We start from the raw sequence: 25,671 nt of genomic DNA, 5'->3' as shown, positions 1-25,671 counted from the left end.
GTCCCACTGGAGCTGCTGATAGCGGGTCAATCAACGCGTTTCGGATATTCAGGTATATCCTTTTTCAAGATGTGAAAAAGGATATACCTGAATATCCGAAACGCGTTGATTGACCCGCTATCAGCAGCTCCAGTGGGACGGACGGATCACAGTGGCGCAACACGTATCTCCTCTGCCGGCGTTGTCTGCAGCACGCCGTTCTTCAAGGGGATAGCCGCCGGACATCTACCCACTGCGTCTCTGCTTCTTTTGGACAATTTTTAACTTTTTACTTTTGTTGGATCCCTGTTTGGATTTGTGTGAATAAATTCTTCTTACCTGTCTCCCGACGCCTCCTGGTTATCGATTGATAAAGAAACCTTTTATGTGAACGCGGGACAGAACTAACATGTAAGTTGATTTCTTGCTGGTTTTCCCTGCTGTTTGATGTTTATACAAAGAAACCGTTACGGGAACACCTGATTGAACCTAATTGTAAGTTCAATTCTATACGGCATCAGGAAGATTTCTGTTGCAGGGATTTTCACTCCTCATATCCCAGATAACCTTCAATGGTTATCTTAAACACAGCGCTAGTCTATTGTTAAAAATTTTTTTGTGTATTCCATGTATGTATTTGGATCAGGGCGTTGATCCTCACAAGAGACCAGCAGCTAATTAGTCCAGCGCTGGGTACACACTGACAACTTGTTTTTCCATATATATGATGTTGTTTGGCAGGTGTATAGCAAATACTAAATAATGTACGGTAGAGCACTCAAGTAATCTAGAAACAGAGGAACAAAGCTTGCAAGTGTATGATGCCGCAATATACGTTAGATTAAGTATATTGACAATCAATACCCCAGTCCCCCTTCTCAAATGTGGTAATAACTAAAGACCTTTTCTCCCATTTTAAAGATGGTAATAGTTATAATTTATATTAAATATTCACATGTTTATAGGAATAAGAATTGTAAAGATATTATGTGCACAGAAATGAGGGCAAAGGCTCTATTAGAATAATATATATTTTTTTTTTTCTCACAGTTATATAGAAAAAGCTCACTTTATAAGTAATCACTTGATCACTATAATAAATATCCTAAGATAGTTTTAGTAGACACTAGACACTACTACAAGTTTAAATTTGGTAAATCACTGCTGTAAAGACGAATGTCGTATTAAGAAATAGAACGAGGAATAACACTAATGTCACATACTATATAACGGAAGAAAGTGGGGAAGGGGCTGGAAAGAGGGAGAACGTGAATCAACAGCTGAAACTCTCTGTGATTACTCGCATGCTCACAAATACGTAAAATAAAAGACAATAAAATAACGTACTGGGAAGGGGAAAGAGGAGGAAAGGGCTAGCAAGCCAATTCTAGCATGTGAACAATTGATAACCTGGAACTAGTCAATAGAACCAAGACAGTAAACTGTATCTATATCGTCTAAATGTAATGTCAATTGTATGTGGTATGTAAGGTAAATGTTGTAACTGCTTCTTTGTTTTTATATGTACGGAAAATTGAATAAAGAATATTGAAATCAAAAAAATACTTTCTCTCCTGCTAAGATAAATAGGTTTAGAAAGAAATAGTCACCGAGTTGGAGGTTTTAGGAAACTATTCTGTTTTTTATTGGTTGTAGACCATGGCAGTTTCAGAGGAAAGGGCTGAAGCACAGTTCAAAATTCAAATAGGGGAGCAACATCCACTGCCAGTGAGTCAGTTTGGAATGGCAGTGGGTGGCAGTTGTTTTGGCTCCTCTATTTGAATTTTGAACTGTAGTCCCCACTCCCCTCCCCCAGATGAATTGCATGTGTGTTTCATTTGCAACTGCTGTATCGTGGATCTGTTACAAATCAATAAAGCGATTCGGCATTATGTGCCTGTCATGCGCTTGTACTGTATATGTGTTATACTATACTATATGGGATGGGACTAATGTAAACGCATGACCCATTAATGTCATTACATGTTCTCTGAATACTATATAACATTTCACAGCAGAACGGTCCAGTTATGGACATTTACCACTGACAACAATGCATTCATTCTTCTATCTCTTTAGCTTGAGCTTGGTTATTGAGTTTTCAATTTTAAGGTTAAATATAAATAAATAGTTCAGACCTACAGATGGGGCAGGTCCCATCTTGGCAGGGGATGGCGCTGGCGTCGCCAGCCGCCATCCCCCGGCAGCGCCATGGCAATGGTGAGAAGGGGACGCGCGCGCACGAGAGGCGCGCGCGTCCCCTTCCGACGGAGCTTCCATCCGTTCCCCCGGGTCCCCGCCGGCTTGCCGGCGGTAACCCGGGGTCCCCGCCGCCTGCCCGCATCCCCCCCTAACCCTGTCCATCTCCCTGAGGCAGAGACGGACAGGGTTTCCGTCGCGCTGGCGACGGAGACTGAGACGCGCACGCGCGTCTCAGTGTATTCGCTGGCGCGGCTGCTGGCGGGTCGCCAGGGCGGACGTTCTGGCGATCCGCCAGCCAGGATGGGACCTGCCCCATCTGTATATATGTGAAAGGTAAGATTGAGTAACACAATTCTCATCTTATTGACTATGTGTATGTTTGAGATCTCATCACAGTTTTCAAATAATGGGGTGATTCTGGTTGATTTACAAAAGCGAGCTCCTTCTTTAATTTACAAAACCATGTGCACTGCAGGTGGGGCAGATGTAACATGAAAGATCAATAAAGAACACTCTGTCTGAATCCATTGTAGGTGTCTTAGAAGATTATATGCTTCAATAGTATTGAGATATAATAAAAAGAACCAGTCAATGCTGCATTTATAATACACTCTGAAGCTGTGATTGTGTAATAAGATTGCAGTAAAGTAACACTATTGTCACAAGATGAATTAGCACTTCTACAGTAAAGAGTAATCATGGAAACCATGAAGAAATGCAGCAACAGCTGCCAGGCGTCAATGTGTGCAGTCTCAGACAAATTCCTTAACGCGTTTCTCTGCTTAACTTTGGCAGCTTCATCAGAAGGATAAGGAACTAAATCCAGTCTGAGTATTAAAGCTTATGATAACAAATCAGTTTGAGCCATCAATTAACCATCAGTTTAGCAGCTTGGGGATTTTAACAACCCACACAGCAAAAGCAATTACATAAAACAAGAACAAAATCATTAAATGTTAAAATATACAAGTTTCTGCCAAATTGCTGTCGGTAATTCCCTAAAAAGTTTAATTACTATGATCTGACATGTTAAAGTGACCATCAGTAACAGTCTAATGTGTTCGCTTCTTTAGTGACATACAGTCACCAGCGTCTGTCTGTGTGTCAGGGTAAATGTGTCCATGTCTATAAAATGTGTCAGCATCAGTGTGTCAGTGTCTGTCTGGGCAGTATGATAGCATAGGTGTCTGTTTATGTGTCAGCATCTCTATGTCATCAGTGTGTATCTGTGTCAGCGTCCGTGTGCCAGCATCTGTATCATCATCCATCTGTCAGTGTGTCAGCAGCTGTCTGTTTGTCAGCATCTTTGTGTCCTTGTGTCTGAATCTTACTGCAGCAGACTATGGCTGCCTTCTCCTTAGCTGCGTTACAAAAGCAACTGGTGAGTCCACAGTCAATTTTCTTGCCCACCACACCACCCTAGTCTCCATCACTGTTCCTGTCATCTTAAGAACAGCCTCCCTTCTGTGTTGCTACAACACTTTTCTGGGGCAATAATATTGAAAATGAATACAACATTGGGTACTTGTTTCCTAGCACGGCCACAATCGCGGGGTAATTTTTAGTGGCCTGCGACGCGACCGACGCGATGCCCCCGATTTTTCCATTGAAAACAGTGAAAAATCGGGTCGGTCGCGTCGTGTGCACCTAAAAATGCTTAAATGGTCCAGACGCGATGCCCCCGATTTCCCCATAGGGAACAATGTTAAATGCCTCAATTTACCCGCGATGACCACGATTTCCCATAGGAAACAATGTTAAATGGATCAATTTACCCAAATCAGCATAGGGAAGAATGGTAAATGGGCCAGAAACCCCCAAAAAAACCACAGAGCAGTGGAATGTCCCCCCAAAAGTAGTTGACGCCACCCCGCCATCAACGTGAACCCGAAGCGTGGCGAGCGCAGCGAGCCCGCGAGGGTGGGCGGTACGCGTCCTCCGACCTTTTCATGCCCTACTATCCACGTCGGCGTGGAGTTGAGAATAGAATAGTGTGGCGAGCGCAGCGAGCCCCGCGAGGGGACGCGGATACCTTCACAGGTAAACGCGTCCCTTCGCGGGTTTCCCAGGTGTCCGCGTCGCCATGGACACCTGGGAAGCCCGCGAGGGGACGCGTATAACTGTGAAGGTATCCGCGTCCCCTCGCGGGGCTCGCTGCGCTCGCCACGCTTCGGGCTCGGTGGCTCGCTGCGCTCGCCACACTATTCTATTCTCAACTCCACGCCGACGTGGATAGTAGGGCATGAAAAGGTCGGAGGACGCGTACCGCCGCCCCTCGCGGGCTCGCTGCGCTCGCCACGCTTCGGGTTCACGTTGATCGCGGGGTGGCGTATAGTACTTTTGGGGGGACATTTTTATGTTCAGGGGTGTTTTTGGCCCATTTACCATTGTTCCCTATGATAATTTGGGTAAATTGATCCATTTCACATTGTTTCCTATGGGAAATCAGGGTCATCGCGGGTAAATTGAGCCATTTAACATTGTTCTCTATGGGGAAATCGCGGGCCCCGATGACCGCGATCATGATCGTTGTGGCCGTGCTAGGAAACAAGTACCCAACATTGTTTCATATATTGTATGAATATACAAAGGAAAGGTTATTAGATCATGGTATGTTGTATCCCACCGTAAAGGAATCTAGAGCTCTCTGGCAAAATCATTGGAGTTTTCCTTTTTTATCACTGCGTGGCACTGACGTTTAGACCTTGGTTTAATCTGTGGGAAGTCAGCCCTGAGTGGCTTAATCAATATATCCGGGTAGCATCCTGGTAATAACAAGGACGAGATATCCAAACATCCAAGGGCATTACTACCATAGGTGCAAGGGGTGCAGCTGCTATGGGGCCCAGAGCTGAATGGGGCCCATCTTTGCTGTCTAATTAATATGTTTTACATACATTTATCACCATCAGTTGCTAAATAGGGGTCCCTTACAAACTTTTGCTATGGGGCCTACGAATACCTAGGTACGCCTCTGCAAACATCACTTATTTGATGAACACAAAGGTACTTGAAAACGGTGCGCACATTATATATATATTCTAAAATTGTGGAAACACACTTAATACACTAGAGAGCGCTGTTTCTCATCCCCTTTTCCTAGTACACATTTTCTTGAGACGGTATAGCAATGCCTCTGCGGAAAAACATAGCAGCCACCTTTACACAGGGTTGTGTTTTTGGAGGAAGAACTTCTGGACTGTCTATCTGAGCAAATCAGAACAGTTGGGTAGAAGCACTGAACAGTACTCTCTCTCTCCCGCTCCCTCTCTCTCTCTCTCCCGCTCCCTCTCTCCCCCCCCCTCTCTCCCCTATTGATTTAGAGATTGGCCTGATTCAGACCCAATCAGTGAGGTCTGAATTCTGCCCCATTTTCAATTGTGCGGGTCTGCTCATGGGCAAATATGCAAATGTGCTGACCCCCCGTGCAAACGCCTTTGGTGAGTATCACAGTCACCAAGGCATTTGCACAGACAGAGGAGGGCGGGCAGTGGGCAGGCAGCAGGGGAACACCCGCATTTTATGGGTGTCCCTATGAAAAAACTGGGCGTTCCCATGGAAACGCTAGGGGGTTGATGCCTGCTTGAGGTGGGCGGGTGACGTCGCATGACATCAGTGCCTGCCCCCTTTTCGACCATCACCGTCAGAAACATTAGTCAGTCTAGATTGACTTTTCTTTGCGAAGGGAATAAAATGATTTGCTGGTCAGCGTAAGTGTATACATCCCTACGCATGCAAATGCGGGGATTCACGCAGCAGGGGGGCATTCAGTCAGGTGGCGTCTACCTGTTCGCTAGGTTGTGACCATATGCAGCGCAACAGAGAGGACTGAATCAGGGCCATTGTTGCAACCAGCAATCTAGAGAGCTTTATAATCGGATCCCCACATTCACAAATGCATTTGGAGGGTTAGATAATACATTTAATTATATCTAAATGAATCCAGTGCTCTCTCAATGTACAACTGGAAGAGGGTGAGGGGCACAATTAAGCTAGTTGGCCTACAATGTATGATTTGTATAGTAATATTTATACCGTGACATGAAAACAAGGTTTTGCCCTTTCCTGATTTCAATTAAATTCAACATAAGACAAAGGCAATCGGCATAAACATAATATACAGTTGTTTAGAGAGCATTTCATTTATTATTGTCCAACACCAACTGTAAGAGTGTGAAAGAATAAATGCCTTATTAGTTATTCATTCAATCAATGAACCAATGAAATTGGTAATTGGTTTCAATTAGACTAGACATAATCAGGCTTATTTGCTGTCAGCCCTATGGAATCTAGACTACAGTTAAATAGAACCTTTCCAGCTAACCGCCCCTTTCCCACCCCGGAACCATCACAGCTTGACAATCAGGCTGATGAGTAATTAGATATTTAAGACCAATCAATCTTATCCATATGTATTTGTATATATATATATATATATATATATATATATATACTAGGTGATTCATCGCGCCCTACGGGCGCTCTTCACACCGTCGTAAGGGGCTGCGCCCCCTTTATTTGTGAACATTTGTATATGAGAAAGATGGTTAGAATTGTATGAAAGATGCCCTGTATTGCAACTTGAGTTATAGGTGAAATGTGTTAAATAGAGAGCATATGATGTGGAAGGGGGTGTGTATTGTTTTGTTTAATTAAAAAGCGGTTACAGAGTAAGATGTACATTGATAGTGGGGATGGTACAGTGACATTTGTGGGTGTGGGGGGGGGGGCTGTGTGTGCATGTTGTTTAGGCGTGTGTGTGTGCAATAGTATAGTAGGGTGTTTCTGAGTCAGCGGCTCCCCACTGGCGGAGGTCACGACACAGGAAAACAGGAGGCTGGGTAGTGATAGGGGTGTGTGGGAATAAGGGGGACTAAAGAGGAGGGTGGGAGATACTGTGCTGCTTCTGCCAGTGGGTGAGGGTCCAGCGTGGCAGTACAGGAGTACAGGATGGTGGCCCTTAGTCAGTGTCTCCTCCTTCTGGGTGGGAGTTAGGGTGCATGAGAGCAGGAGGCTGGGCTATGAGGCATGATAGGGGCATGTGGGCAAAACAGCATCAGCGACTCCCCAGTGGTGGAAGTTACGGTTCAGGAGAGCAGGAAGCTGGGTAGTGATAGGGGTGTGTGAGTATACGGGGGACTAAAGAGGGGCTTAGGGGTGCCGTGAATTGCGGGAGGGGCGCGGGGGGTGCCGTGAATCAAGGGAGGGAGGGGGCGCAGGTGTCGGCGAATCGCGGGAGAGGGCGGGGGTTCGCAAAGCGTGGGAGGGGGCGTGAATTGCGCGAGGGGGGTTGCAAATCACGGGAGGGGGGGTGCGCGGGGGGTCCGTGAATTGCGGGGGGGGGGGCACGGGGCACGATGAATCACCTAGTTGGTTATATATTCTTGTAGAAGGATGGTAGGATGTTGCTGTCATTCAGAATGCATTTACATAAACAGTAATAGTAGCAGTAAAAGGTCTGACTTAAAACACCTACAGTAAAACAGAACAGGTGTTATATATTATACAAAGAATTGGTTGATGATGTGTAGGTTGACGTGCACATAGTTCATAGTTGTGACTGGAAAAAAATTGCTACAAGAAAAAATCAACACAGAAAGTTCAACACATGTAAATGTTGACATAAGTGTGGCACTTCATCGGTGTCCATGTCGACACATGAGAAAGAATATGAAAACATTCAAAAAAAGAAAAATAAATCTTCAAAAACTCATGTCAACCTTTTTCATTGTCGACCATAGCCGTGTCAGTGTTTTGCATGTGCCATTTAATCCTGGGGTTGCCGTGAATCACGCGCGGGGGTGGGGGAGGGAGGAGGTGAGGGGTGTCCGCGAATCACGGGAGGAGGGGTCGTGGGTGGATGCCGTGAATTGCGGGAGGATGGGTCGCGGGGGGGGTGGGTGCCGCGAATCGTGGGATGGGGGGGCGCGGGGGATTGCAGTGAATCGCGGGAGGGTGGGTCGCGGGGGCGGGGGGTTGCCGCAATGACAGGAGGGGGGGTCAGGGGTGGGGAATCGCGGTTGGGGGGGTCTTTGGAGGCACCGTGAACCGCGGTAGGGGGGGTCGTGGGGGGCACCGTGAACCGCGGGAGGGGGGGGCGGGGGTTGGCGCGAATTGCAGGAAAGGGGGGGGGTGTCACGGGGTGGGGCCGCGAATCGCGGGAGTCACCGTGGGTGCCGCGAATTGCGGGGGGTGTGCTGCAAATCGCGGGAGGGGGGTTGCGGGGGGTGCCGCGAATCGCCACAAGAATAAAATCAACACAGAAAGGTCAACACATGTAAATGTTGACATAAGTGTGGCACTTCATTGGTGTCCATGTCGACACATGAGAATGAATATGAAAACATTGAAAAAGTGAAAAATAAATCTTGTCAACCTTTTTCATTGTCGATCATAGCCATGTCAGTGTTTTGCATGTGCCATTTAATCGTGGGGATGCCGTGAATGGGGGGGGGAGGGAGGGAGGTGCATACCCAATATGACCCTCTCCAGGAGAGACACATTGCTCTGTTTCTGGACTTTCTTCTTGATTTATGGATTACCATCACCTGTGCTTAAACACCTTTCTTATCAATTACCCTGTTTAAAATGACAGGTGATGACAATCATAAATTAAGATGGAAGTCCACAAACATAGCATTCTGTCCCTCCTGGAGAGGGTCATGTTGGGAGGTATGGAGGTGTGGGGCGCTCACCTGGTGTGTCTGGTGTGTTGCTGTGTCTTTGCTGTGTAACATGGAGAGGCAGAGGGTGTCTGGCACTGTCTGTGGGCTCACTGGGCTGGTTCTCTGTCATGTGAGTCAGTCATGTGAGTCAGAGGCTCCACCCAGGGTTATATCTCCAGACACACTTTGAGTGACAGATGTAGCCAAATATATAAGAGATATATATATATACAGGAAGGACTGCGGCACTGGGGTCTGAAATAATGGAGACTAACGCTTGCCCTTGCAGGTTAACGTTTCAGCCTTTATTCAGGCTTTTGTCAAAACAGCATACGTGACAAAAGCCTGAATAAAGGCTGAAACGTTAACCTGCAAGGGCAAGCGTTAGTCTCCATTATTTCAGACCCCAGTGCCGCAGTCCTTCCTGTATATGTTTATTGACCCAGCTGCTGCAGGGTTTCTACTGAAGGCACGGGGCACAAAGATCTTGCTGGAGCTGAGTGCCGGCTACCCCGACTACCAGATATATATATATATATATATATATATTGTGGGGTTTTAGCATCAAACGGGTAGGCACAGGTGAGGATTTGGCACAGACTTAGACAGTGACATCACGGCTTGGGTCCAAAACAGGGCTTACCTGAGTTTATTGCAGCACTCAGAGCAAGAAACTAAAAAACAGCCTTGTCTCTCTCTAGCAGCAGCTTACTGCCTCCAACACTCAGGGAGAGAGAGAGAGAGCCCTATGGAGAGGGCTGACTCCTTTTTAAAGAATCAGGTGCTCTCCTGATTACCAGCCCAGGACAGAACACCCTTTGTAAGCCGGAGCTTACCACACAGATTGAAACAGCCTGCAGTCTATATGCCATAAGACAGGATTCTAGGGGAAAGGTACCTGCCGTCTATGACTTTCCCTGCCACTGTCTTACATACCCTCCCCCTCTGTTCGAACCTATGGGGTCGGACACTGTCTGCCAACTGGCAGTATGTTCGGGATAGGGCATCGGCATTACCCTGAAGCCTTCCTGCTCTGTGTTCCACTGTAAATTTGAAATTTTGCAAATTGAGAAACCATCTCGTGACCCTTGCATTTCTCTCTTTGGCTTGGTACATCCATGTAAGTGGGGAGTGGTCAGTGATTAATCTAAAGGAGCGTCCTAAGAGATAGTACTTTAGGGATTCAAGGGCCCACTTGATTGCTAAGCACTCCCGCTCAACTATACTGTAGTTTCTCTCCGCAGGTGTGAGCTTCCTGCTCAAATATGTTACCGGGTGTTCCTCTCCACCAACTTCTTGGGAGAGGACAGCACCTAGTCCCACATCAGAAGCATCAGTCTGTACGACAAACTCTTTTTTAAAATCTGGAGTGATCAGGACTGGTTGATTACAAAGGGCCACTTTTAATTCTTGGAATGCCCTTTCAGCCTCTGGGTTCCAGCTGACCATAACTGCCTTACCTCCTTTGGTAAGATCGGTTAGGGGTGCTGCCATGGTTGCAAACTGGGGAATGAATCTACGGTAATACCCCAGAATTCCCAAAAAAGCCCTGACTTGTTTTTTTGTCGAAGGACGAGGCCAGTCTTGGATAGCCTCCACTTTATTTATTTGTGGCTTTATTATACCTCTCCCGATAACATACCCCAGGTAACGTGCCTCCTCGAGGCCTAAAGTACACTTTTTTGGGTTCGCTGTCAACCCCGCCTCTCTGAGGGAATTCAACACCGCCTGGACTTTGGGTAAATGACTCTTCCAGTCATCACTAAAAATTATGATGTCGTCTAGATATGCCGAGGCATACTGACGATGGGGTTTAAGAACAATGTCCATCAACCTTTGAAAAGTGGCTGGAGCCCCATGCAACCCAAAAGGCAAACAGAGATATTGAAACAGACCATCGGGGGTGACAAACGCGGTTTTCTCTTTGGCACTATCGGTAAGAGGTACTTGCCAGTAACCTTTAGTTAAGTCGAGGGTAGAGAAATATCTAGCATGACCAAGTCTTTCAATTAACTCATCAACTCTTGGCATTGGGTAGGCATCAAATTTTGATACCTCGTTCAGCTTCCGGAAGTCATTACAGAAGCGCAATGAGCCATCTGGTTTTGGAATTAACACAATCGGGCTTGACCACTCACTTTTAGACTCCTCGATAACCCCGAGGTCTAACATTTTCTGGACCTCCCCAGATATGGCCTGTCTACGCGCTTCTGGTACTCTATAGGGTTTTAAGCGTACCCGAACTCCAGGTTCGGTGACAATGTCATGTTTTATGGCTGTGGTGCGCCCTGGAAGTTCTGAGAACACATCATAATTCCTTTGTACTAACTCTTTAGTTTCCTGCTTCTGGAAATTGGACAGGGTCTCTGACACCCGCACCTCTGGGCTATCACTAGAGGGGTCACTTACAGCTGTCAGAGTCTCTCTGTCTTTCCAGGGTTTAATTAAGTTCACATGGTACAACTGTTCTGGCTTCCGTTTACCTGGTTGATACACTTTATAGTTTACACTTCCCACTTTTTCGATGATCTCATAAGGCCCTTGCCACTTAGCAAGAAATTTGCTTTCTACGGTGGGCACTAATACCAACACGCGGTCACCTGGGTTAAAGCTTCTTACCCTGGCTGACCTGTTATACACTTGACGTTGTGCTTCTTGGGACTGCTCTAAGTGTTCCCTGACTATAGGCATGACCGCAGCAATTCTGTCTTGCATAAGAGAAATATGCTCAATGACACTCTTGTAGGGTGTAGTCTCCTGTTCCCAAGTTTCCTTTGCTATATCAAGCAGTCCACGAGGATGTCTGCCATATACTAGCTCAAAAGGGGAAAAACCTGTGGATGATTGGGGCACCTCACGGACCGCAAACATCAAATAAGGCAGAAGACAGTCCCAGTCCTTCCCATCTTTGCTCACTACCCTCTTCAACATCCCCTTTAATGTTTTATTAAACCTTTCAACAAGACCGTCAGTTTGTGGGTGATACACCGATGTACGTAGATGATTAATTTTCAATAGTTTACATAACTCTTTCGTGACTTTAGACATGAAGGGGGTTCCTTGATCGGTAAGGATCTCTTTGGGTATGCCGGTACGGGTAAACATGTTGAAGAGCTCTTTTGCTATGGACTTTGAAGAGATATTCCGCAAAGGAATAGCCTCAGGGTAACGAGTGGCGTAATCCAACACCACGAGAATATACTGAAATCCCCTTGAGGATTTTACCAAAGGGCCGACCAGGTCCATTGCAATCCTGTCAAAGGGCACTTCAATAATAGGTAACGGAACCAGGGGACTTCTAAAATGTGTCATGGGAGCCGTCAGCTGACAGTCAGGGCAGGACTTGCAGTAGTCTTCTACTGCGCGGTGAACCCCGGGCCAGTAAAACCGTTGCAACACGCGTTGTGTGGTCTTTTCAGTACCTAAGTGTCCTCCCATCGCGTGTTTGTGAGCAAGGTCTAAGACCATTCTACGGTATGGCCGGGGCACCGCCAGCTGCTCAACTATCTCCCCACGGATTTTATCTACCCGATACAGTAGATCCTGGTTAATGGCCATATATGGGAACTCTTTGTCAGCATTGGGGTATTGGGGCTCACCATTTATGACTTTAGGATTTTCCCTAGCTCTTAATAAGGTGGGATCTCTAAGTTGAGCAGTCCCAAAATTATCACGTGACATCTCTAGCTCAGGCATGTCACACGCTTCTTCCTGCTCCTCAGCTTCACCTGCAAGAACAGCTAGGGGAAAACGGTCAGATTCAATAGTGGTCACCCCTACCGTTTGAACCTCAGTATCCTGATCAAAAGGCTCAGGACTAATCACAGGGCACACATTCTCATTATTAAGATCATTTCTAGTGCAGTGTAAATTCTGTTTCCACAAGTCCCAGAACAATGGGAAGTCTCTTCCCAGGATCACACTATGCATCAGGGTCTCTACCACGCCCACTTCATGGGACACAGTTCCACAAGTACTCTTTAGCTGGACTAAAGCTGTGGGATACTCCTTGGTGTCCCCATGTATGCACAAGACCCCTATGTAACGTCCTGTGAGTGTCCCAGGGTCTACCAAGCTGGCATGGATGAGAGTAACTAAACTCCCAGAGTCCAGTAGAGCACTCCCGGGATAACCATCCACCTTTACATGACATATTTGCTGTCCAGTTTCTGACACAGTCTCAGCAGAGAAAACAGAACGTGCATATAAAGAGCTTCGCCTGGCTGTATCACACTCCATTGGCTCAGAAGTAAGGGGGCAATTGGCAGCAATATGCCCAGGTCCATGACAACGCCAACACTGTATGCGGCCCCAGTCTTTTTTCGACCCAGGTTTGGACCCTACTGTCCCTTGGGAACGCCTCTCCACTGTTTGTTCCCCATCTAGGCCACCTCCCTTTACAACATTATTCACCCCTCTAGTAAACGGAACAGTCTTACCAGATGATCCGGCCGATTTGCTGTTCTTGAGGGTGGAATGTCCAGGAGGCACTTCTTGGATTAGATTTTCAGTAGCTCTGTACCTCTCAACCAAGTTGACAAGCCCCTCGGCATCATTAGGGTCGCCCTGACCGACCCAGCGCTGAACCTTTGGAGGTAAGGAACAAAGATACTTGTCCAGCACGACTCTCTCCACGATCTGCGCTGGTGTAGACTCCTCTGGCTGTAGCCATTTCCTTACCAGGTGGACCAGGTCATACATTTGGGACCGCGCAGGTAACTGTTCAGAAAAAGTCCAGTTATGCACCTTCCGGGCACGCACACTCATGTTTACGCCTAAGCGAGCAAGGATCTCTCCCTTGAGTTTCGCGTAGACCTTAGCATCCTGCTCACTGAGATCAAAATACGCCTTTTGTGGTTCTCCAGTTAGAAAAGGCGCTACCACACCTGCCCATTGATCCACGGGTAACTGTTCACGCTCTGCTACACGTTCAAACACCGCAAGAAAGGCCTCTACATCATCCGTGAGAGTCATCTTTTGCAGAGATTTCTGTACTGCAGCCCGTGTGGTTGGAAGCAAGGGTTGGGGTGTTTGCACACTCTGCGCCACACTCTTAGCCACATTCTGTATTTGCTCTTGTAATTGCAGATTAGTTTGCTGCTGTTCCTTTAAGGCTTGTCTGTTGGATTCAAGCAGCAAAACATTGGTTTCAGCCTGGGCACGCATGGCCTCCTCATGCACCTTTTGCTGATATGCGTTTGCCTGCCGCTGCAGCTCATTTGCCTGCACCAAGTGTTTTAAAAGGTCCTCCATTTTAACAGTCTCCTGTTGCAGTGTTACAGCAGCCTTCAGCCAGGACATGCAAGTATCAGCGCACTCCAGACACTCACTTGTGGCTGGTTGCCTTTAGCAACAACTTCCAGCTTGCTGTAGCAAAAGTCCTATAGTTCGGTGTATGTCTCTTTAAGTGAGATGCTTGCTCGCATTCTCCACCATATGTGGGGTTTTAGCATCAAACGGGTAGGCACAGGTGAGGATTTGGCACAGACTTAGACAGTGACATCACGGCTTGGGTCCAAAACAGGGCTTACCTGAGTTTATTGCAGCACTCAGAGCAAGAAACTAAAAAACAGCCTTGTCTCTCTCTAGCAGCAGCTTACTGCCTCCAACACTCAGGGAGAGAGAGAGAGAGCCCTATGGAGAGGGCTGACTCCTTTTTAAAGAATCAGGTGCTCTCCTGATTACCAGCCCAGGACAGAACACCCTTTGTAAGCCGGAGCTTACCACACAGATTGAAACAGCCTGCAGTCTATATGCCATAAGACAGGATTCTAGGGGAAAGGTACCTGCCGTCTATGACTTTCCCTGCCACTGTCTTACAATATATATATATATATATATATATATATATATATATATATAGTATCCAACGTGGGTGCGGCACTCGTAGCAGAAATAAACACTATGCAAACGCCTTAGTGATCAACGTTTAAATTTTTATCAAAATTGAAACGTTGATCACTAAGGCGTTTGCATAGTGTTTATTTCTTCTACGAGTGCCGCACCCACGTTGGATACTAATCTTCAATTTACTGTGAAGGCACCGGCCAAGTTATTTCAGTTGAAAGGAGTGCCGACCCCAAATCTGCTATATATATATATATATATATATATATATATATATATACAAATACAGGGACTCAACACTCTCCATTATGGAGAGTGTTGAGTCCCTGTATTTGTATTTATTAGAGCATGTGGTCACAGGCCACTTTCACCCCAACCTGGGAATGGCGAGTGCTGTTTGCACCCCATTCGCAGGGATGGCGAGTGTTGTGGTACTCTGTATGTGTGTATATATATATATATATATATATATATATATATATATATATATGGAGCAATTAGAAGCAAGCACACCAGTCTTTTGATAGAAGATGAAAAAACTTTATATGAAAAAGGGCATTAATCCAACTTGCAGTACAAGGCAATGAATGTTGCAGAAGAGTACATTGCAGAGGCAAAAATACATACTTTATATGTAGTGAGAGGACTGCAAGGACGCCATGTTCGAGCTCTACAGCTGTTTCGGTGCAGGTATCACCGTCATCAGGAGCACACTGAACTGGCACACATTGCACCTATTTATAGCAGCCAACATAAGAACCAAATTAATCTCACCTGTGTGTGAACACGTGGGATTTCTGTAGCGTGTAACACGCCATCCTCTGAGCCTGATTCCTGTTGCTGCGCGTCCCTCTCTTTTATTCATATATATGAATAAAAGAGAGCGCCACACATCTGGGAAAATGTATAATTGACTATTTGAGATTTATTAACTAAAAATGAATTGGTTAAAAATAAATAATCATAAAAACAACATGCAAAATATATGTATAATAATTCGAATTAATAATGCAACAGGGCAACTCCTCAGAAAGAATTCAGGGAGATAATGATCAATTGATATCATTAAGTTAAACCAACTCCGGAGTGGTGCATCACCTGCAGGGTTAAATTTAATAAAAAGGATCTCTAAAATGGATCAGCAGAAGATGTTAACTGTATAAACAGGAGAGATGGTGTGGGGTAATTAGTATTGTTGCAGTTCCTTTTATTCCCTTAGTGAAAGGATATAGATGTTAGAATCCACAGTTATCGGACCATTCACAATCATTAAGGAATATGCTCCAACCCTTGTATTAAATTACAGCAGTATCTCTTTGCAGTGGCATAGCTAGAAATTGTTCTCCCCCTGCCCAAAAAAATTCCGGCGCCGCCTACCCCGAGAAGGGGCGAGGCGATGGACTACAGGCGCCACAGGCTGAGCTGACAGGCGACCCAGGCAGCAGTGCGTGCTGAGCTGGTCCCATATGAGGCAGTTATAAAAAATATTTAAGGCTGGCAGGCAGTCCAGGCAGGTGAAAGCAAAGTGGCGTAAGCCCCAATATTTTCCTTGATGCGTTTCTCCACTAAATCAAAGTGGCGATTCCTTCTGAAACCGGGGGGTCAGGATGGCTCCTGCCTGGTACCACTCAGCCTGAATGTAGTCACAAACCATATTTGGGGTGGAGGCAACAAACTCCAACTTGCCGGGTGACTAAGATGAACTTAAGGATAAAGGGATATAACTACTACAAAGGTTTGGCCCGTTACCAAGTGTGTAAGAATTATTTGCTTACAAAGCTTGAAGAGAAAGGTTTGCCTTTCAAAAGATCTTGTATGTAGGTAAGGGACTAAACCTGTGATATTGTATCATTTGGGACAGAATGATGTGAAATATATCAAAAAACAATTATAGTAAAAGAAATATAAGACTATACTAGACTAAAAAATTATACTGTATAATGTCCTAAAAATGAATCGAATATCTAGGAACCAAATATACAACACATAATGAATCATCGGACAACCAGCTGGCAGCCGAATACTGTATATACAATAGAAACAAAAAAATGACACCAAACTAATAACTATTAATGGAGCAACCTGGGTCCATATTTGGTGTTAATGGGTCTACCTGAGTTGTTACGCTAGAATCTGACCACGTCAGCTACCAGAGTCAAACCCGGCATCAACCCAGGTAGCCTGCAGTGTAACCATATTCATCAGACCTAGAACAAGCCTTGTTTATTTACAGTTTCTTATATAGCCGTTGCACTTTACAATAGGAAACCGTGATAAAGCAAACTGTATCGTAACAAACCTACAATACGTAGAGGTAGGAGAGCTACCTACAGTAGGTAGGAGGTATGCAGAGATCCAATGTCAACTACAAGCCCCAGCAAAGGAAAGACCCTGCAATAACCGAGTGTGAATGGAGTGGAAACCATGTTCAGTAACTGTAACCATGGTTCGACCCAAATTTTTTTTGTTGGGGTATGAGAGGGGTATAATTAAGGAATTAAGCTGAACTATGCTTGGTTAAAATTGCTATCTAAACATATTAAAATTTATTGGGAACCTAGGATGCAACTTCAATGGAACAATCCTTTCTGGTTTCATAACTCATGGAGGAATTTGTCATTTACTGTAGCCCCATCTGTCTTATTAGAGTTCATTTTCCTTTCATTTATGTGTTTAATTTTTGTCCTTTCTTTATGTGATAATAATTCATTGCCCCTGTCACACTAAAACATTGAATTCCACCATGTCAGAGCCGGCATGGTACACAAAGGAAGTGGAATTTTTAGCTTTCCTCTAATTTGGGGGCAGACGAGAAACTAATTTACACCAAATTTCATTGTCCTAGGTTGGATATTTTTGTAGGTGGAGCCATTTAAATATGAACAAAATAAGCAAATTTACTGCCGCGGTCTTTTCGTTTCCCTGTTACTTGAGTTGTAATTAAGACAGAGAGATCAAATTAGTGTAATGTTGAAGCTTATGACTAGATCTTTTCACTTTAATTTAGTAAGGTAGTACTAAAAAAGAGTTTAATAACCTTTGACCTCAATTTTTTTTTATAATTTTTTTTTATGAGTTCTCCCATATTTCATTTAAACATTGGGACTCCCATGGAATAATGAGATAACAATAATTTACTGACAAGCAGGAAGCTAAATTATACAAAATTCTCACTTGCAGACGTTGTATTATAACATTTCAAAAAATAGCAATATAACCTTAATAAATACAACAGACTAGGTTTTGTTAATGCTTTAGATTAGTTTAGTTTTGAGTTTCAGAAAGAGTTTTGCTTTCTGTAATGGTGTACACACATCCTCTTGTAGTCATTGGGTCTACTGTTGTTAGTATATCACAACGATGAACTAGAAGAACGTCGGGATTCCCTGGGTATTTGCATGATGTGGATGGTCCTTGTGGGTGGAGAAAGCTGACCTTTACTCATTTATACTTTTCATCTACGTCAAGAACACATGCTACCCACCACTCTGCATCATACACACAAGTGACAAATCTTTTAATGTCTTTAAATTCTACTTCGTCCTCCAGTAAACAAACTTGTAAAGTACTTATTTAATTATTGGTTCTGCTGTGGAACTAAGAGTCCCAGCAAGCCCATTAATGGGCCGCATGCTGTGGTTGTCCAAGTCCCAGTATGCGGCCAAGCTTGCTGGGACTCATAGTTCCACAGCAGAACCCAATAGGTTTTTTTCTATTTTTTTACACATTTAATCAGCCCTGTCACCACCGCCCAAGGGCCATCGGGGACATCCCCAGGCTTCAGCCTGGGCAGGCAAATTCTAGAGGGGTAGACCCCTTAATTGGGAGGGTCTCCACTTCTTTAGGATCCCTGCCCAGGCTGACCGGTCAGGGGTTAAGTGCTTTGGCCATGGGGACTTGTATCAAAAGTCTCCCCCCTGGCTGTGGCATTACATTGTTGGCTGGTTGGGCCTGGTGCTGGTTCATAAAATACAGGGGCCCCAATTAGTTTTGTCCCCCATATTTTGGGAACCAGGACCAGCCCTTGGGCCTGGTGCTGGTTTAAAAAAATATGGGGAATGCCTATTTAGTTTGTTCCCTGATTTTTTAAACTAGGAACGGCTCTTTGAGCCTGGAGCTGGTTACAGCCGTGGGGGGGGGACCCCACGCCGATTTTCATTTAAAAAAAAAAAAATTTTATACTGAAGCCTGCATGGATCTGACTGATCCATGCAGGCTTCTGCCAAATACGCCGGGGGAATAAAGTGTATTTTCATGGTGTATTTTACTGGCAATTAGTGACCATATTCCACTAATTACCAGCAATTAGCAGCCCTATATTACATACGGCTGCTTAGTAAATTAGGACTCACCATTCTTTTGAATGGTGATTTCTAGTCGTATTCTATTGATGGCGTAGATACGAATAGGAATGTGCTATTAATATGAATACAAATGCACGTATTTTTGGCATAGTAAATGTCGAGAATACGAATAAATAGGTGTATTTTCTCATATGAATACACTTATTTTAGCCGTATTTAGTTTAGTAAATTTCCGTCATTGGGGTAATTTACTAGTATGGGACTTCTATTGAAGATGGGATGTTGGTATGGGCAACCAATCAGATTATATAAATAAATAAGAAGTAGATTCTGATTGGTTGCCCATAGCAACATCCCATCTTCAATAGAAATACCATCTTAGTAAATAAACCCTTATATGTGCAAATATCAGAATGGTGACAAATGTCCTAGAATGTCAGTGCTGCAGGCCCTACAAACACACCACCCCAAGTTCCTAATAAAGAGTCTAACCACCTAGTGTTGGATGAAAGTAGTATATAGCTTTATTATTTATTTACAGATCCTTGTTTGACCGTTTAATATAAACAGTAGAACACAAAGTTGAACATGTTATCGGAAGCCAGCCATTGTGGTGCCAGCGAGCATGCGCCAAATATTTCTTGACCTGTTTAAACTTTATTAGGCATGGATAAAGCCATCTGTGATAACTATGACCACACGCAACTGATGGAACAGAACCCATAAAGTAGAATAGGTGACACCAAGGTGACCTATTTAAAAGGCACCGGAGAACTTACCCTACTAGCAACGCTCAAACTCCTCCTATCCCTTATTCAAATCCAGATCCCCGGCCTCTGCCTCCTGCTCACAAAAACACTGATCCTCTGCACAGTATTAAGATCATTCGCCAATCCCTGATCTGGCTGTAACACGGTGCCTTTATGTGAATGTGTGTTTTCCGGTAATATAAGACGGCACTGTTATAGCTGTCTTTGTGATGAACGTGAGTAAACCAAAGTTCCGTTCCTCCTCTGCAATATTGTATGGTGGTAGCCGTTTACATTGGGCATATTTTGTTTTCTGATATGGGAAGCTGAGCAAAAGAATTGCAGCTACTCTGCTCATCTTCAGTCTTTTTGCTATTGTTGGCAGAAAGATGTGCTCCTATAGCACGCATTTCGCCACCGTGGGTGTGGCTCAGCACCACTCTCTCCGATGTCTGATTGGTACACTCCTTTGGTTCCAGGTCACTGCAGTGCATCATCTGAAGCAGGCACCTTCTGAACTGTAAGGAGAAAATAAAGTTGTATTTAATAAAACACACACAGTTATTACTATAAAACAGAATATAAGACACACTCACAATCATTAGTACGAAACACACACAAACGGCCTCATCCAGAAAACAATATGCCTTTTTGTTATCTCAAGTGATTTTTCCTAATGTGCATAAAGTTTTGTTATTTGCAACTTTTTTCTGTCTTAAACAAGATCGGAGAATATCTATGATTGGGGGAGGCTGAGCCTATACCTGGAATAATAAGATGGGGGGGGGGGGTAAATTTAATAGGATCTGAGGTGTCATGGGATTAGATGCTGAGAAGGTGTTCAATCTGATTAAATGGCCCTTTATGATTTCTACACTGCAATCCATAGGTATTTCTGACAGGTTCCTCCATGGAATTGCCTCCGCACCCTTCTCTATATCTAATGGTACCCGTCAGGGGTGCCCCTTGTCCCCTTTCATATTTGCTATCTTAATTGAACCTCTAACAGCACAAGTTCGTGCCAACCACAACATGCGAGGTATCAAAATCGGTCCCACGATTTGTGACAACGCTCACTACCTTCACTATCTATTTCAAGAAATTGAGGATTATGGGGCATTATTGGGCTATAAGATTAATACGTCTAAAATGGAAGTCCATTATTTTTATATCACTCAGCATAACAAGGATTCTCTAGAACACTCTTTTAATTTTCACTGAAACAGACAGCATCTTTCTAATTTTGATGTCTCAATCACCAAAAATTACAGGCAGCTCTATCAAGCTAATTACCCAAAACTATTAACTCAGCTTCAGAAAGATCTTGAAGACTGGGGAGGCTATTCTATCTCCTGGATCGGCCGCATTAATGCCATCAAGATGAATTTATTATCAAGATTATTATATTTTTTTCAATCGTTACCAATCCGTGTGCCTCCCTGTGTCTTCAAGCTCCTACAGAGTTAAATTCACAATACGCCACAGATACACCTCAGAGGGGGACTTGGGCTTCCTGATTTTAAACCGTTTATCTAGAAGCTGGAGTGGTACAATGTATGTTATGGAATCGACTCGCTTGTGAGAGGTTATGGGTTATGATAAAATCTCATTCTCTTTGCTTTGGCTTCCTAGGTTGTCCCAGCCTGAAGTTGTTGCTTATCATCCAATTAGATCTCATAAATAAGATGTTCTGGGACTCAGCCAATAGACCGTTTAACCTAGCCCCACACCCTAGATCTCTGATACCGCTGTTTGATTATCCACGCTGGCAGTAGAGCGGAATCAGACTGCTTAATGACCTCACCTCAACTCTCGTCCTTTCTGAAATTTGCGGATCTCCAACTAAAATATAAAATTCTTCACAAATCCTTTTATCACTACTTGCAAATTAGATTTCTCTTCTCAGTTGTATCACAAATGACTGCTCGCCCTCTCTCTTCATTAGAACTCCTCACTTTTTGTAAAGCTTCTACTAAAGGACTTACAGTATATTAACTTTATACACACTGCTGTCATCCCACCCTATTGAAATGACAGATGTTCATGAAAGAGCACGGGAATCTGACCTGGGAGAAATGCTAACTACTGAGGACTGGTCTGAAATTAATGCAAATGTGGCGTCAAGCTCAATTTGTGTTCGACTGAAGGAAAGTGCGTATAAACTATTCTGTAGATGGTACTACTTCCCCACCAGGCTCAACAAAGTGATGTTTCCCCTTTATGGTGCCGTTGTAAAAACTCAGAACGTTTCTCCATATATGGTGGAACTACCCACTACGGATTCCCTTATGGAAAGGGGTCGCGGCCCTAGCTAACACAATTCTATCAGTGCACATCCCCTTTAAAGCCAAATACATTCTACTATCAATGAGCATTCCTGGAGGGTCCCTTCATCAGAACAAGCTGTTCAATCACATGGTCCTTGCAACCAGATGCTGCATAGCAGCCCAATGGAGGTCCTCCGAGCTCCCTAGAATAGAGGAGCTAGAATCTGGTACATCCATTCAATGGAATGTATCACGAGTACTCTGAAAGGCTCCTCCACTAAATTTCTTGACTGAGATCCCTGGTCCCTGGACTTCCTATCTTAAGGTCTCACCTGCATTTTGCTGAGAGGATGGGATCCATCCTTTTATCTCCACAAGCCGATACCCCTATATGGGTCTAGCTAGCTATCTAGGTTTGGGTCTGACCAGTCCAATCATTTAATCATAATTAATTATTTATCACCTCTTTCATAATCATAGTCTTTTCTACTCTACTGTATTTTTGTGTTCTTTTGCTCTTCTTTATTTTCTTTACCTGGTCGATGTTATTATAATATTTTGAAATGATTAAAAGAAAAGGAAATGACTGTGGAAATTGCTTTTTTGAAGTGTTAATTTATTTTCTCTTATGACCTTTATGTGCATCCTAATTCCATCATAACATATTTTTATTTTGATATTCTTCTATTATACATGAAGATCTCTGCACAGATCACTTCTTTTTTGTGTTTTTATGTGATTCTCTGTCATAAACTTTATAAAAAAAAAAAATATAGGATCTGAGGTGGTATACTGTAAGTTAGGGATTTTATCCGAGAATAGCCTTATGGTTTTGCCTCGGAAATGATTGCCCCTTTAAAAATATGAGCATTCTTGGATGGAATACCGGACCTCCAGCACATCAGCAAAGGAGGAGTATCCACAGGAAATGGGTGTGGCCTATGATTGAGGGTGTGGCCTAGTGCAACAACATCACAGTTTTCTTTTTTTCCCATATACATACAAACAAAATCATCCATAAATATATAAACATCCCCCCCCCCCCCCCAGTTTTCTTTATATTGGGGGGCATGCCCAGCTCTCCCTGAGTAGCTGGTCAGCTTGGCTTCAATCCCTCCCCTGTTAGATGCCATGTGCCTGCAATATTCAGTGTTCATCAGCTGCTCTGCAGCCGGCTCCCCAAACTCCCCCCTCTTCCTGCGGGACACTGCAACCCACGGATTGGACAGTGGGACAGGAACCAATTAGCGGCACTGTCCCGCTGTAATCTGGACATTTGGGAAATATGTACAAATTAAGAATGCTTCAAATTCAAATGGAAAAAGGAAAATCTACACATACTGTATGTTGCAAATCAATAAAGCATTCTATTTGTGTCTGTTACTTTTTCGCATTTTACAGGATCCAAATCCCCATTGTTAAATCAGGTCAGGTCCGGAAAGGGGGCAGAGCTACCGGGTGGGTGGGTGTGGCTGTGGGTAGAGGGGACATTACCCCTGTTTTCATCATTGTCGGGGACGTGCCCAGTGCTCCCCTAGCAGCTGGGCAGCCCCCCGGCTCCATCCATCCACTCCCTTTCTCCTCCCCAATGCTGGATTAAGCTTTTGAGGGGCCCAGGGCACTTTAGAAAGGGGGGCCCCCTCCTACTTGTCATTACTGGCCGCAAACTGCACGGGAGAATATTACACTGTCAAAACACAGAGTAAAAGCAATATAAACTTGGTCAATGGTCAACTGCGGGGGAAGGGGGGGGGGTTTAATATAAACATATATTGACTTAGTCAACTCCCTGTAATGCATTGTACACTTGTGCAGTCGGTGTGCCTTGACTCCTGATGCTCAGCACTAATAATCATTGTCACATTGGCAGATAGGTGAAGCTGCAGCACTACCCCACTTCCATGCACAAAATCATTAGCTAAAAAAATATATATATATATATATATATTTTGTAATACTTGCCAACAACAGGGGTCCCCTAGATAGAGGGGGGCCCAGGGGTACTGACCCCCTGCGCCCCCACCTTAATCCGGCCCTACTCCTCCCTGTACTGAAGACATGCCGGTCCCCCCACTGACCCCCCCCCCACCCGTGTGACATGGTCACCCGTGGGAGGTACAGCAGGACAGTCTCCAAATAGTGGGACTATCCCGCTGTAATCGGTGCATACGCAAAATGCTGGGAGAATTGTATCCGCTCCATGTTCACTGTGATTTCTGGAGAGTTTCTGCAACCAATGGGGGACTCTGGTGAGGTGAGTATTGCACTGCATACACCACACCCATTATAGATACACCAATGGCCCAAAGTATCAGTACAAAACACACACACACAATCAGTAGACTATAACATACTTACAATTATTAATATAAAATCCACACACAATCACCAACATTAGCATTGACAAAACTCACAGGCAAATTCATTTTTTATTCAACCATTGTCCAAGGTAATTTAAAAATGTTAATGTTAATTTACAAATGTTAATAAACATTAGAGTAATGCTGTGTATACACGTGAGATTTGCACATGTTTATTACCTTGCAATCCCGATGTGCGCTTCCGGGACAACACAAATCGAAACCCAGATAGACAGGGCAGCAATGACTATATAGTGCAAATCTAATGCAGATTTTTTTAATTGTATGTAAAAATTAAAGAGTTAGCAAAGATTGCATAGCAAGTCGAATCTTAAGGGAATCTCACCATGTGTACACACCATAAGATGATCCAAGTTTATAATCTATAGGAAAAGACTCGATCCATGAAATTGTTGCATCAGTTGAAACACAAAATCAAATTCATTATGAATTTATTATTAAGATATTACAGCATATAGGAACTATTATTTGATACCAAATACAAGGCCACAAGTTTTTTGCTAACATATTTATGGAATGAGTCACAATATGAGTATGAGAGGAAGATTTTGCTGAGCGATCTGAACAATGTAGATCGCTTAGCAAGATCGCTTGGCACACTTCGATGTGCCAGCGATGTGTGCTGAGCGATATGTCAGGGCCAGTTGCTTGCTGACCAGATTCCCGGCTGCACTAAAAATTATTTTGGAGTACACACTGGAGGGGGGACAACTCAGGTAAAATATAGCCAGTTTGTTCAGGGGCATCCAAATTACCTCTATTTCCTGCCTATACAAATACGGACTGTCTGACATGCCTACTTGGATGCTGTCACTAATGTAATTATTAACCATTTTTTTCAATGGTGACAGCATTGTATGCAGTGACAGCAGGCATGTCAGAACTTGTTGGCAAGTCCTTCAGTCCGGACCAGATGTCCAAACTCGCTGCTGCATGCCTTGTTTCACCACCAGCGGGTCGGTTAGTTAATCTGAGTTGTTCCTCGAAGACCCAGTTGTGGGGGAAAATGAAGGAGGAGCTGTTGTCATGTCCCGTTCCACTTCAGATGACAATCTCCTGACCAGCAGGTCTTTGCACTGCTGCAGACTTGTGTCCGCCAGAAACAGAAACACTACATAGGCTTTACACCAAGTATCGAGCATGGTGGCCAAAATGTAGTGGTCTGATTTGAACAGATTGACTACCCTCGAATCCCAGTAAAGCGAATGATGGACTTCATCCAGAAGTCCCACGCACTTAGCAGAATTGCTCCTTTTTAGCTCCTCCTTCACTTTCTC

At 44.3% G+C, this 25,671-nt stretch overlaps 1 protein-coding gene across 1 annotated transcript in view; it reads right to left on the bottom strand.

Annotated features, from left to right (window-relative positions):
• Positions 1–19,516: 19,516 nt before the first annotated feature.
• The window catches only part of LOC146009182 (opsin-VA-like), a 50,862-nt gene continuing 44,707 nt past the window's right edge, over positions 19,517–25,671 (bottom strand). The window contains exon 5 of the mRNA XM_083149292.1: positions 19,517–20,264. Within this exon, the coding sequence (XP_083005418.1) occupies positions 20,037–20,264 (228 nt within the window). The 3' untranslated portion in view covers positions 19,517–20,036. The remainder of the gene's footprint in view (positions 20,265–25,671) is intronic.

This window comes from Crinia signifera, chromosome 6 (genome assembly GCF_055691185.1).
Source record: "Crinia signifera chromosome 6, ASM5569118v1, whole genome shotgun sequence".
Classification (NCBI taxonomy): domain Eukaryota; kingdom Metazoa; phylum Chordata; class Amphibia; order Anura; family Myobatrachidae; genus Crinia; species Crinia signifera.
This window is presented reverse-complemented; position numbering and strand designations above follow the sequence as displayed.